The sequence below is a fragment of the Trachurus japonicus genome, chromosome 17 (assembly GCF_045865225.1).
Source record: "Trachurus japonicus isolate A0001 chromosome 17, Traja_1.0".
Lineage (NCBI taxonomy): Eukaryota > Metazoa > Chordata > Actinopteri > Carangiformes > Carangidae > Trachurus > Trachurus japonicus.
In genome coordinates, this window is record NC_140923.1 from 6,316,942 (window position 1) to 6,331,680 (window position 14,739).

The 14,739-nt window shown below is 42.3% G+C and overlaps 1 protein-coding gene across 1 annotated transcript; it reads left to right on the forward strand.

Moving 5' to 3' along the window:
- Positions 1–1,043: 1,043 nt before the first annotated feature.
- Positions 1,044–3,249, forward strand: LOC146969884 (tripartite motif-containing protein 16-like). The gene has a single exon (XM_085805434.1). It carries the CDS (start codon positions 1,069–1,071, stop codon positions 2,722–2,724), a length of 1,656 nt encoding a protein of 551 aa, XP_085661560.1. The 5' UTR covers positions 1,044–1,068; the 3' UTR covers positions 2,725–3,249.
- The last annotated feature ends 11,490 nt before the right edge of the window (positions 3,250–14,739 follow it).

Genomic DNA, 14,739 nt, shown 5'->3' on the forward strand with positions numbered 1-14,739 from the left:
TTTACAAATCCTCCATCATCACATCACATCACATCACCACCAGCATCATCACATCAGCATCAACATCACCTGACAGGACCATGACTGTCTGTATTGTCCTCTGTGAAGACACTGCCATCTTGTGGCTCTTAACTCTCATCAGGACCAGCTGACACCTGAGGCTGAAGCTCTGTCCTACCCACCTGATTGTCTTCTCTTTATTTCATTTTTGACAGTGCAACTTAAGATAATATAGCCTACTGACATTTATAATAATCTGTTAACATATATAGTTAAGATTATGCAAATTATGCAGTTTATGCGAGTCTGTGCAACATAGTGAAGTATCAAAATAGATTGATTGATTGATTGATTGATATCTTTATTTCGATCATGTAAACGACAGTGTAAAAAAAAAAAAAATAAGTAAGATAAAATAATAATATAATAAGTGAACAGAGAAAAATGTATACACAACATCTCATAAGCAACGCAGTTTACATGAGCGAAAAGGAGTAGGAAGAAGTATAAACTTATCTAATCCTACCCCTATAACATCTAGAAGTTACACAGTCCTGTATAAAACACAGTATCACAATTCTGGTGAATTAAGCTCCAGAACTGAAAAACACTTTATCGGTATTTTGACATCTTATTTTCACAAGAGGAATTGTTTTAATGTAATGTAACTGACTATAGGTTTACAATCAGTAGATTTATTGAAGATTTCTGGGCTTTGTTGAGTTCAAGGGTCGATCCTTTTATTACTGGCTGATAATTTTTATATTACTGCATGTTGTAAAGGACAGTAAACACACCCTGTCTCTGACAAAGTACAAAGTAGGAAAACCTGAAACACCGTCACTCTTGTCCTGCTTCAACACTCATCAAGCTCCACCCTGTTCATGTGTTTCCTTGTTCCCTCCCCTTCAGATCTACAGATTGAAGATGGGTGGAACCAACATGTGGTGAAGAGGAGGAGCTGACAGGCCCCGTTCACTGCAGAGACACATGTTGTTTAGATCAGAGCTCAAACTAGTTTCACTTCTGAGCAACAGAAACTCAGACAGTCGTCGTCTGTGAGGTGAAATGGCGCAGAAAGGAGTTCATCTGGACCAGGAGACCTTCTCTTGTTCCATCTGTCTGGATCTACTGAAGGATCCAGTGGCTATTCCCTGTGGACACAGCTACTGCTTCAACTGTATTAAAACCCACTGGGATGGAGAGGATGGGAAGAAAATCTACAGCTGTCCTCAGTGTAGGAAGAACTTCACACCAAGACCTGACCTGGTGAAAAACACCATGTTAGCAGCCTTAGTGGAGGAGCTGAAGAAGACTGGACTCCAAGCTGCTCCTGCTGATCACTGCTATGCTGGACCTGAAGATGTGGCCTGTGATTTCTGCACTGGGAGAAAACTCAAAGCTGTCAAGTCCTGTCTGCAATGTCTGGTCTCTTATTGTGAGAAACACCTGCAACCTCATTATGATGTAGCTCCATTAAAGAAACACAAGCTGGTGGAGCCCTCCAAGAAGCTCCAGGAGAACATCTGCTCTCGTCATGATGAGGTGATGAAGATGTTCTGCCGCACTGATCAGCAGTGTATCTGTTATCTCTGCTCTGTGGATGAACACAAAGGCCACGACACAGTCTCAGCTGCAGCAGAAAGGACTGAGAGGCAGAGAGAGCTGGAGCTGAGTCGACAAAACATCCAGCAGAGAATCCAGGACACAGAGAAAGATGTGAAGGTGCTTCAACAGGAGGTGGAGGCCATCAATGGCTCTGCTGATAAAGCAGTGGAGGACAGTGAGAAGATCTTCACTCAGCTGATCCGTCTCATGGAGAAAAGAAGCTCTGAGCTGAAGCAGCAGATCAGATCCCAGCAGGAAACTCAAGTGAGTGGAGTCAAAGAGCTTCAGAAGAAGCTGGAGCAGGAGATCACTGAGCTGAAGAGGAAAGACGCTGAGCTGAAGCTGCTGTCACACACAGAGGATCACACCCAGTTTCTACACAACTACCCCTCACTGTCAGCACTCAGTCCATCTACACACTCATCCAGCATCAATATCCGTCCTCTCAGACACTTTGAGGATGTGACAGCAGCTGTGTCAGAGCTCAGAGATAAACTACAGGACCTTCTGAGAGACACATGGACAAACATCTCACTGACAGAGACTGAAGTGGATGTTTTACTGTCACCACCAGAGCCCAGGACCAGAGCTGACTTCTTAAGATATTCACAGGAAATCACACTGGATCCAAACACAGCAAACAAACGTCTGTTATTATCTGAGGGAAACAGAAAAGCAACACGAGGTGAAGATCAGTCTTATTCTAGTCACCCAGACAGATTCACTGAATATTCTCAGGTCCTGAGTAGAGAGAGTCTGACTGGACGTTGTTACTGGGAGGTGGAGAGGAGAGGAGGAAGAGTTGATGTAGCAGTCGCATACAAGAATATCAGCAGAGAAAGTTGGTTTGGAAATAGCAACAAATCTTGGGTGTTACGTTGTGACAACAACAGTTTCACATTTTGGTTCAACAACATCAAGACTCCAGTCCCAGGTCCTCGGTCCTCCAGAATAGGAGTGTACCTGGATCACAGAGCAGGTATTCTGTCCTTCTACAGCGTCTCTGAAACCATGACTCTCCTCCACAGAGTCCAGACCACATTCACTCACCCTCTACATGTTGGATTTTATATTCACTATGTTGGATCCACAGCAGAGTTGTGTAAACTCAAATAGTCAAAGATCATTGAAGGTGCAGTTAGTTAAAATCTGTATTTTAGTTCATCACTTTCTTCAGTCTCCATGTTTGTTGCTAAAAGCTCATTGCTGTTGTGTCTCTGCACTGCACAGAGATCACCTGTCAATCAAACATTGTGGGCGGGACTTTGACCTCTTGTCATTTCTTGTTGTGTTGATGTTTGAGTTTGTTGAGGTGGAGCTGGAGCCGTGGAGGAGATCACTGCTCATGATGATGTTTCTTTACCTAAACTCACATTTCTCCTCATGAAAATAGAAACTTCTCTGAGCTCTAAATGTTTGTTGGATATTTGTGTTGATGTGTTTGTGTGTTGTTGTTTGGGCCTCAACAGAGAAATCATCAGACCTTCCTTTATCACTGAGGTTCGTTCTCACTGTGGAAACAAAGTAATCTAGAATGATATTTACATTGATGTGTTTGTCAGATCAAATCAATTCACTGATAAGGTCCATGAGCTTTAATCAAAGTGTAAATATCATGATAATAATCAATGAGAAGATGATTCAGGGGTGCAAACTCATCAGGGGTAAAAAAGGTGACAAGATACCGACCCTCTAGGGGGGTCCGGGGGCATGCTCCCCCGGGAAAATTTTTTTAAAAACCAACTTTAAAGGTGAATTTACAGTCAATTTTAGCATGAGACTAGGGTCCAGATTTACTCAGGTTTGCACAGCTTTCGCTCCTGTTAAACCTGCACAATCTGTCTCTCTGTGTTTGGTTTTGAAATATGTGAAGAGGGTCTTCAGCCTTTGCAGGTTTAGCATGAGCAAAAGCTGTGCAAAACCTAGAGAATCTGTCCCTTGATGAACCTTGCAAACCTTGCCTTCAAACTAAATAAAATTTAATACAGACTGATTGGTTCATTGTGAAACATTTATTTATTGATGTAAATGTGTTTTCTGTACGTAGGCTATGCTCCAAGGCAGCGCTGCTTTCTGTCCAATAACACACATGAAGCTTAAAAATGCCATAGGCTACATAAAACATATTAAGCGGCAATATGTATTTAAAAGATGTTCAAGCAAACGGTTCGGTTCATGGTTTTGTGGTCATGGTTTTCGGTTCGGTTTCGTATACTTTGATCGTTGGGAAAATCAATCATGTCTTGTATATGCAAAAAATATATCTTATAAAATATAAAAGCTAAAATGTCTCTTAAAGCTCTGCCCCTTTAATTAGTGCATACTAAATAATTTAACTTTAGCCTACTACTTTTACAACCACATTATTTACCAGCAACATAAAGTGAAACAGAGGCAGAGGTGTCACTGCCACAGTCAGTCAACCTCCTCCTCCTCCTCCTCCTCTTCCTCCTGCTGCTGCTGCTCAGGTCGCGCTGCAGCGCTAATAAAAGCTAAACGCGCTAATCGCTAATTGGCCGCGATCGCGATCATCACACACACGCGGTCCCATACAGCACCTATACAACGCTGCTGGCGCATCTTCTAGCTCCGACTCTTTCACTCGCCATGCTCAAAAAGTCGCGTTAGTTAGTCTGTATTAAAAGTGAAGCTTCAGGTGTGTATTGCTGGACAGAAGAGGAGCGCTGCCACCACTCGTTGTCATCCAGATAAGCTGCATGCGCCTTAAAGAGACAGGTGCATTGGCTCGGCTCGGCTCGCCTTGCCTCGCCTCGCCGGACCCCCCCCCCCCTCTCAATTTTTTTTTTTTTTGCGGATTTACACGAATCACACAAATGACCAATTTGGGATCCAAAACGGCGAATTTCGCCGAAAGGTGACAAGTTTGCACCCCTGATGATTATTTTATTTTCCATATCTAGATTCATGTTGAACAAACTGATTATGTAGATGAAGTGAATCTGTTTATGAAATAATCAAATAAAGCAGATTTTCCTTGAGGACAGATCAAATGTTTTCCTCTCTTTTCTTTCCTGGATCTAAAATTTGAATAAAATGAGGAGAGATGTACCAACTGACTCTCAGTACAGACAAGAAACACCCGACTGAGATCATTATTTTTCATCTGGCGCCATCATCTGGTCAAGATTCAAAACGTTTGTTGGATGTTCCTGCTGTTTGAGAGCTGTGTTGTTTGTATACATAACTTAACAACATTTTGTCCGAAGATGGAAGATGATGAGAGAAATGTTATCCTATGAATGAGAACTTATGTTTTGTAAACATTTAACCCCATTTGAACTTAATGTTTCATTTTGTCCAACCAGGGGCAGACCTAGGTTCATGGGAGATCCGAGGCTTAGCCCAGAGGGAGGAAAGACAAAGATCTGCCTTTTTTTTTGTCTTTGTTGCTGACTGTGATAGGCCTACTGGAAATTTCAACATATCAACTTTAGACAAAAGCATTGTCCTGAAGGATCCACTCAAATAAAAATGATATGGCAGTGCATGTAATCCTGAATGACATCAGCCTCCCTACCCACAGCATTACGCTTTAAAAAAAAAAAGGAAAGAATCTGAATTTAAACTCAATTTGTCTGACTTACATTTACACAACTCACAAAAAGTTAGGGATATTTGATAAGAATATCCCTATAAAAAAGTTGTTACAGTGATATTCTATCATGAGGCCTTTTAAGTAGAAGGATGCAATGGTCATTTCTTTATCTCAAACAAAAGCTAACAACAGTGGTGGCTATAGCACAACAAAAATTTCAATGCCTCAATAACTTTGTGTTTTCTTGGTCTCATGATGTCAACATTTGAACATGGTGGAGAGGAGAGGGAGAGAGAAGAGGACTGTATACAAACTGTCATTGAACCAGAACATTTAGTGGTTACGCTGTATCGCCTCAATCCCATTCAAGTCGCATTTTTACAGCGTGCGCTGCGATCCGTCTTCTGTCCATGAAGAATCTATTATAATAGGCCTGGCTACATCCATGCTCCGGTCCCGAGCGGGCTCCGGACACAGAGCAGAGACCCAGGTCTGACAATGGAAAGCTATCCCTCTCTGAAGCAGAGGACGAGGCCAGCTTCACTCCCGTCAGTCTTCACAGACAGTCCACACAAGTTTTTTTTTTTTTTTTTTGACCCGGCTTGTATTTAGGGCCGGTCTTTTTTTGTTCGTGTAATGATTGAATACAGACCATTATTTGATTAAATGCGGTAAAAGTAACTTCAAATCACATACTCACTTATAACGACGTCCATGAGGCTACACTTCAGGTGCGGTCAGCGGAGGGAGACTGACATAAACCGTGTTGAGTTTTTTTTTTGCCCCTACTGTAAAACATTCGGGGCTTGAGCCCAAGTAGCCATCCCCTAACCCCGCCCCTGTGTCCAACATCTGTAATATTGTATTACTTTAATTGAATTTGAGTATGTATTGTTTGGTTCCCATTACTCAAATAAATGTACTTTTTTCTGTAAAGTTGCATATTCAATAAATTCTCAAATAAAATCCTTTTTTTTTTTTTTTTTCTTTCCTTAGTCGCTGTAAGTAGAAAAGATACACTCCTCACAGAAAGATATAGGGATATTATGAAATCTCAGAATGCACCTCAAATGCACTATAACCTTTACAGGTGAACTTAATTGGACCCTTGTCCAACTGTTCAATGTTTCAGTCCTTAACAGGCTGTTCTATAACAAGGTGATTAACCACAAACATCACAACAACGACGAGTGTCTGATCCATGAATCCACCACTAAATGTTCTGCTTCAGTGACAGTTTGTATTGAAACAGTCATCTTCATCCTGCTGTTTACATTCTGGCATCACTAGACCAAGACCACACCAATTCATCAAGGAGCATGTGGAGGCTTTGGTCACATGACACCTTAATTGACACATTGACATGTTTTGTTGTGGTGTACCCACCACTGTTGTTTGCTTTTGTTTCAATACATTGTTGAAGATGAGGAAATTATAATTTCATACTTCTACTTTCATGATATAACATCACTGTAACACAAAGTTTGAACATTTTCCATTAGTTTCACCCAAAAGTCGAATATCTATAACATTTTATGAGTAGTGTGTATCCCCACACATACACACATTGCTGGCCTACACTATTATAATATTTTACACCCTGAACTGGACCCCCTCCAGCCTCTGGCTGGGTCTAGAAATTCTGTCCATAAAAATAATGAACAGAACCGGTGACAAAGGGCAGCCCTGCCAGAGTCCATCATGCACCGGGAATAGGTCTGACTTACTGCCGGCAATGCGAACCAAGCTCCTGCTCTGGTCGTACAGGGACCGTACAGCCCTCAGCAGAGAGCCTCCGACCCCATACTCCCAAAGCACCTCCCACAGAATACCACGAGGGAGATGGTCGAATGCCTTCTCCAGGTCCACAAAACACACGTGGACTGGTTTGGCAAACTCCCATGAACCCTTGAGCGCCCTGCGGAGGGTGTAGAGCTGGTCCAGTGTTCTGCAATCATGACGAAAACCACATTGTTCCTCCTGAATCCGAGGTTCGGCTATCGGTCAAATTCTCCTTCCCAGTATCCTGGAATAAACTTTCCCAGGGAAACTGAAGAGTGTGATCCCCAATAGTAGGAACACACCCTACGGTCGCCCTTTTTGAATAGAGGGGCCACCATCCTGTCTTTCAGTCCAGAGGCACTGTCCCCAACCGCCACACAATGCTAGCGTGTCAGCTGCGACAGCCCTACAACATCCAGAGACATGAGGTACTCAGAGCGGATCTCATCCACCCCCGGTGCCTTACCACTGAGGAGCTTCTGAACTACCCCAGTGACTTCTGCTTGGATGATGGATGAATCAACCTCTGGGTCCTCAGCCTATCTGCTTCCTCTAAGGAAGGTGTGATAGTGGGATTGAGGAGATCCTCGAAGTATTCCTTCCACCGCCCAGTCCCCAGTCGAGGTCAACAGCTCCCCACTTCCACTGTAAACAGTGATGGTGGAGCACATTCCCACTCCTGAGGTGCTGGATGGTTTGCCAGAATTTCTGAGGACTACCATGGATTCCCATGGAGTTTTTGCCGGAGCTTCCGCACGCTTGGCCTGCTGGTACCTGTCAGCTTCCTCAGGAGTCCTCAGAGTCAAGCAGACTTAACAGGACTCCTTCTTCAGCTTGATGGCATCCTTACTTCCGGTGTCCACCACTGGGTTCAGGGATTGCCGCCACAGCAGGCAGCAGAGACCTTATGGCCACAGTTTCGAACAGCCGTGTCAACAACGTAAGTGGATAACATGGTCCACTTGTCTCCAGCTTCCCTCGGGATCTGGTCGAAGGTGGGAGTTCTGCAAGACGTTCCCAACAGACCCTCACAATATGTTTGGGTCCACCAAGTCTTTCCAATAACAATATTATAATTATAATATTTTCATGTTAAATAAAGACAGTGAATCCTCAACAGTGCCTAAATCTTTATTTTTCAGTAAGCTACATTTTTTTCTCCAAATTAGACAGTTTTACATCATGACACAAGAGTAACTTAAATTATCTATAGCTGACATGTACGCTTGATTCCAGTCTCCATGGAAGAAAAGACCCCCCCTCAAAAAACAAAAAAAAAACATCACAAAAGAGGAAAAAGAAAACCAAAAAGCCCTCTTGAACGCAACCTCCATTCCACATCTGTTAAAGGTGTTGTTAGGCAAAAAATTATCTGTCCAAACCCCAACAACAGTGGAGTCATCGATTGTCCACAGCGGTTAGCGTAGCACGGTACAAGTGTTAATGAGTTAAACCACAGTGAGCTGATAAAGAGATCGAGTCTTGATCCAGTCAGTTGGTGTGCATTCATTATTAGAACTTGAAACAAATAAACAAAAACAACCACAAGAGCGTCCATTTTGATGACAAGATGCAACCCTTGAGGAACAAAAACAAAAACAGAACAATGGCACTGTCAGAACAGGCGAACAGGAAGGAGGAGACCGAGAGCTGAGGCGACTGACGGGCTGATATGAAGTGTGGAGCTCCGTAAAGGAGGAGGAGGAGGAGAAGCCACAGCTGAGCGTTTCGTGTTGATGCCGGCGAGACAGGAGAGGCGTGCAGAACTTGCGGCCATCTTGAAAAACAAACACCGCCAAAAACAAAAAGAGAGATCCCCTTGAGAAGCGGTACCGTCCAGGTGCGAGGTACCGAAGCTTCAGATAAGAGAGAGAGTAAGTCACCTTTTGCATCGGTCTGGATTTGTGGGTGGTACGTTTGTTTGTTTATTTATTTATTCCACACATGCACACATTCACAGTTCAGGGATGCTCAAGTTTTGCAAAGTCAGCGTCCGTGTCTTTTTTTTTTTTTCTTTTGTTTTGTTTGTTTGTTTTCCCGCCAAAGTTGCAACGCACAGAAACCGCTCCTACAGTCAGTGGTGTCACATTGTAGTTTTTTCTCCAGATGTGAGAAGAAGTCTGTGATGGACTTTCAGTTCCCTGAAAATCACACCTTAAAATAAAAAACTAAAACACACAAACACAAGAACTTAAAAGCCCGATATCGCAAAGCGCTCAGCTATGTACAGGTCAAACTGCCCAGTCAAGACAAAAAAAACAACAGTTGTATAATGGCACAGTTATTGGTTTTCTTTGCCACGTCAAAATGCAGTCCACATGTGATCAAATGGTTTAAACAGACATGTTACTGTAATGTATGTGCCAGAAAAGTAGCTCTGAAGCACATTGAAAAAAAAAGAGATCAACAAAACCTCTGTGATTCCAGTTGAGCCTCTGCTTCTGTCCCCAGCTCCAATAAATCTAAACAATACCAACAAACAAAACAAAACAAAAAAAGTCCAAAAGGAAAATGATTTGTACATTTATTTCTCAGGGGAGGGAAGTTGATGAACTTGAACAAGAAACCTCAAACAGATCAGTGGGAACAAAGTTAACAAGACAAATGGAGCTGATCCAATGTCTCGTCTGGTACCGACACCGACACTCAGGTGGGAAACTTTTTAAAATTTCTTAAATGTATTTCCCCAATACGCGTCTTTCCTGTTTTTTTTCTTCTTGTTTTGCATAAACACAAATGTCAGAGGCCCAGGATTCGCCGATCGTTTCCCACCGAGAGCGTCGTGTGCCGGACGAACCCCGACTGTGCTTCGCGTTGGTTTCGTCCCACGTCGGATCGAAGCTGCGACGTGTCCGTCAGCCGCCGCTCTCTTCAGCCGCCAACAAAGGAAGAAGTTGTGATGCAGAAAAGCCGAAGTCCTGATTTTCTGTTTTTCACATCCACTGACTTTGTTTTTTTTCCTTTCGTCCATACTTTCACACAAACTGTCCAAACTGTCACATCATCAGACATCGGTCCACAAACAGAACCAAAGACACCAGCAGGGGATTTGGTTTCAGCTACAAAGAACCTACAACCACCCCCCACCACCCAACTCTAAATTTATTATCATTCAAAAAAACTTCCCATCAACCCCGGCCACAGATACGCTGTCAATGCTGCACAAGGAAAACACCTCGGCCTGGAACTCCCAAGACCTTCAGGTAAAAATGATCTACAGCAAAAAAAAAAAAAAAAAACAACCTGTCGAGCCTCCGACATGTGGTCATGTTTTTATTTTTAAGTTAAAAAATATCATCTTGTTCCATGAATTCGTGGAAGGAACAAGTAGAAACAGCTTCAAATATTCACCCAAGAAGAACTTGTTTGGTTAAATCGTGCAGAAACAGATTAATGACTTTAAGATGAGGCTGCAGAACATTTCGACAGAACTTCTCACACCGAGCTTCAGGGGTTTGTGTTGCTGTCATGCTATCGCCGTTTCCACCTGCTTCAAGCCTGTAATGCTGAGCTAACACCATCCTTCAAATATGGACAGAAGAATAAACAAAAAAAAACCCAAAGTGAGTGGAGGTGAGACTTCGGCTTCTAACGTCCGACCCGGTCTGGTTGTGGCGTTGACGCAGTTTGATTTAAACACTGTGGAACAACTGATGGGATGGTTCTGATGGATGTAGAGTATTAGTGTCATGGTCTACATTTCTACACTGAGACTGACATGTAGTGCTTCTTTCGTCTTCTTGCATAATAGTTTCTGTATTCAAACTTTTTCTTGATCCCAGTGTCGTCAGGAGAAACAGATGATGATGTCATGTTTGATCATTTCCTGTATCGTTAACAGCTGTTAAGAGGCGGCGGCGGCGGCGGCTGGAGGAGGAGGAGGACGACGCGCTGCTTTGTACAGTTTATTAATTAATGAAGATGCTGCCAGTTCCACAGGCTGATGTGTGCACGGGGGAGGGTGGGGGGGCGGGGCCACACACCTGTACAGCCAGGTGTGAGCGGCCAGGCGGGAAAAATGGAATGAAAGACAAACAAACAATACAAAAAAAACAAGAAGTACAATCAGACGACCCGCCCACGCTTCAGAGTGGAGCAGGATTCAAACTCCCAACGCACACCCAAACTAAAAAAAAATACAAAAACAAAAAAAGTTAAAGAAAAAAAAAAATTTCCAAAAGCACAACATTAATTTTTTTTTTTTTTATATCCTACATCCAGCTCGATAGCGACATTAATAGTTCAACAAGATCAATATATTTTTTATAATCATTTTAAGGTACCTCTTATATTTTTCTGAGTATTTACAACTGTACAAGCAAAGCACACACTTCAAAGTGCACAGATTTAATACAGTATTGACTAGTTTTGCATTTACAAGGTTTATATTTTTCCCCAAAGAAAAAACAAAACAAAAAACAACCTGAAACTATTAAACGAGAAACAAAAAAGAACAAAATGATTCTTTTTTTCGTACATTTTACAAAAACAAAACAAAAAAGCAAAAAGAAAGACGACGCTGCTGCAGACCTCTCTCTCTCTCTCTTTCTCTCTCTCTCAGTAAGACTTGTGACGTCTATCACGACTCAATATTTCCCACATTTTCACGCTTCGTTAACATTTTGGGGATTTTTTTTGTTGAAAAGAAATAAACTATGCTCGTCTTGTATAAAAGTTAAGGCAAAGTCATTTTTCAAGTTTAAATAAAATTCAAGTTTCTCAAACACTGGATGGAAATTTTCTCTCTTTTTTTCTTTTCTTTGTTTGTATTTTTTTTTTTATGTTTTGCGTATATATAGAGACCTCAACTTGCATCTCTATTATTATTAATATTATTATTATTATGATGATGATCATTTTTTTTAGTTTTTCTTCTCCCTAAAAAGAAAACTTAACGATATTTCTCATGGAATAATAATAATAAACAGCACTGGTTCATAACGAAGTGGATATGGTGCATTTTCAACTTTTTTCACCATTTCCACTGATGAGAAAAATAAAAAAAAAATAAGGAAAAATAATAAATCGACCCATCCAAGTGCATCTCAGTCCTTCAAAACAAAACAGAGATTTTTTTTTTTTTTTTCTTTCAGCAAACTCCAAATCAAAAGCAGCTTTGAGTGGGAGTACAGGCTTTTCAATGAAGCGTTCCCTTCTCCAGATGGGCTCCTGTTTTCTCTCGTTAGTGGGATTACCCAGAATGCTTCGTGTTGCAGGAAGACAATGGCGAGACGTTCGAGGTCCCACGTCGCAAAGGTTTGCCCCCACCCTCGCCCCCGCCCCCAGGCAGACGCTGTGTGTAGTACAGTGGTTTATTTTGTATCTTAAATGGTTTTGCATCTGAGGAGACGACGAACCCGAGCGCACGGAGGGAAACTTCTCAAACGTTTCTAAAACTTGAATCTTTTTTTCTTTTTCTTTTTTTTTTTTACATAGATAGCTCAGCTGATTTTTATATTTAATACAGTAAAAACATCCCAGACTCGGTTCGGTTCAGTTGGTTTTCTGTCCCCGAGTGGCTGCTACAGTAAACAGACGTAAACCAAGTCGCTCCCTCCCACAGCTCTCGTCCAAAATCACCGCTTCCCAACACGTATTTCTCTCTTTCCCACAGACCTGAACGTCGTCTCTAAACGTCGACCTCTCCATCCTGGAGCCAAAAAGGTCGTTTTGCTTCACTCTGTGCTTTAAATATTTTTTTTATTTTTTTATTTAACCTCCTGTTAAACGGCTGCAGGAGATCAGGAGTGAAGCGGCAGAGAGAGCGAGCGTTGAGCCGTGAGCTTTGGTTCGTCCTCCCTCTGAACTCAGGAACGAAAATCAACGGCAAACTCGAAGGAGGAGAGAAAAAACCACCCAGAGGAAAAGAAAAGAAAACATACTAAACACAATTAGTGGTGAAGACTCGATGCAGAGGAAGAAGAAGAAGAAGAAGAGGAGGGTTAGGCTCTCGTCTCTTCGAGGTTTAAACTTCTACAGGATGTTTGGTTCATCTCCGTCTCCGACACGACCTTCTGCGTTCACCATCGTTCACCTTCACAACAACAACTCTCATCTTCCATCATCATCATCATCATCACTTTCCATCCAAACAAACAAACTAACAACCCGCTCCTTCAGCCGAACCCTCGCTGACAACACGACCTCGACAGGCCTCGATCCGAACCAACGCCGGCAGCAGAAATAAGACGTTAGCATCATTAGCATCTGTGAAACAACCAAAACAGGAAGCTGTCGCAGGCTCCTCTGCTTTTATTTGCTCCTGGATTATAAAAAAAATACAACACACAAAAAAAAAAAAAAAAAAAACTGTGTTTCATTCCTTTAACTTTCAGGACCAGTTCCCTTTTTGCTTCATCTCATGACATTTTGACTTGGAAGTCTGAGAAAACAGTGCAAACTAAAGTTTCTGCAGATGTGTGAATCAAGTATTCCTACGTACAGTATCATCATCGTCGTCGTCGTCGTCGTCGTCGACGACGTCGTCTGAGCTGCAGCAACAGATTCCAGGATTTGACGTCTAGCACCGGATCTAAGAGAAAGAGCTGGAGACGAGCCGCTGAACAAACACGAACACTAACTCTCCACTCCCCCTTTTTTTTTTATATTCTTAATTTTTTGGTGAGTTTCAGGCAGGAGCGAGTCGACCTCCTCCTCCTCCTCCTCCTCACAGTTCATCACCCGTCACAGTGGTTTATACAGACGAGTTTCCTGCAGCTAGTGTTCACTTCCTCCTCTTCAGTATGTGCCCGCTGATACGTTTTTATTCCACAGTTTTTTTCAAAAGAGGAAACGAGGAGAGATAAGATAAGAGAGCGTTTGCTTTGCTTTTTTCCCCCCGCCCAAAATATATATATTTATATTTTATATATCTATATAAATGCAATGCCAACTTGATTTCTCCACACCGACACACTGAGATCGAGCCGCTCACTCCTTTCAGCCAACAACAATAACAAATACATTTCTAGGCCTCGACTCCATAATTTTATCTTGAAGCTTTGGAGTTTTGGTAGCGGACGTCCGAATGCCCCTCCCCCCCTCCTCTCCTCTCCTCCCCCCCTCCCCCTTCTGTGTGGCGCTTAAAAACACAGCGGCTGTTTTCGACATTTAAGCTAATAACGACATAACCTAGCTGGTTAGCGGAGTTAGCAAACGTTAAAACGAAGGCAAACGGCAGAGGGAAGCGACGGGACCGACGAAAAACAAACAAACAAACCTCGAATTTGGAGGAAAAATTAGAAAAAAAATGAAATGATTCGAAAAAACAATTGATGTAAACGAAAAACCTTGTCATGATGAGATTTAGACGTCAAGTTGCATACGGATGTGAATATGTAATTAGAAAACACATATCTGCTGATTATGAGCCTTAATTAAGCTTCATAAAAAGGTGCAACGAACAAACAACCCCCCCCCCCCTCCCCCCGAGTCTGTTGTACGCACTATTTCCCATCATCCTCTGGGGGCGGCTTCCAACAACGACAATGACAATGACGACGACAACAGCAACAACAACGATAACAACACACAATGCCCTGCTGCTCCGCACACCAGACGACTTGAATCCCACGACGCCGTTTTTGGACAGAATGAATGAATGAAACGTGAGCGTGTTGTTGCCGAGACGACACGACACGACGCGACACCACCACGGCGTAAGTTAATTAATGCAAAGGAGAAATAAAACTGAAACTTTAAAATAAAATAAAATAAAATAAAATAAAAAGGAAACAAATAAATAGAATAAAAAGAATGAATGAAACGGTGCTCTACATGCACAGTAAAGTGCT

What these genes read in the sequence shown, in the direction of transcription:
- LOC146969884 (XM_085805434.1), top strand. Translation starts at nt 1,069, where the DNA reads ATGGCGCAGAAAGGAGTTCATCTGGACCAGGAGACCTTCTCTTGTTCC.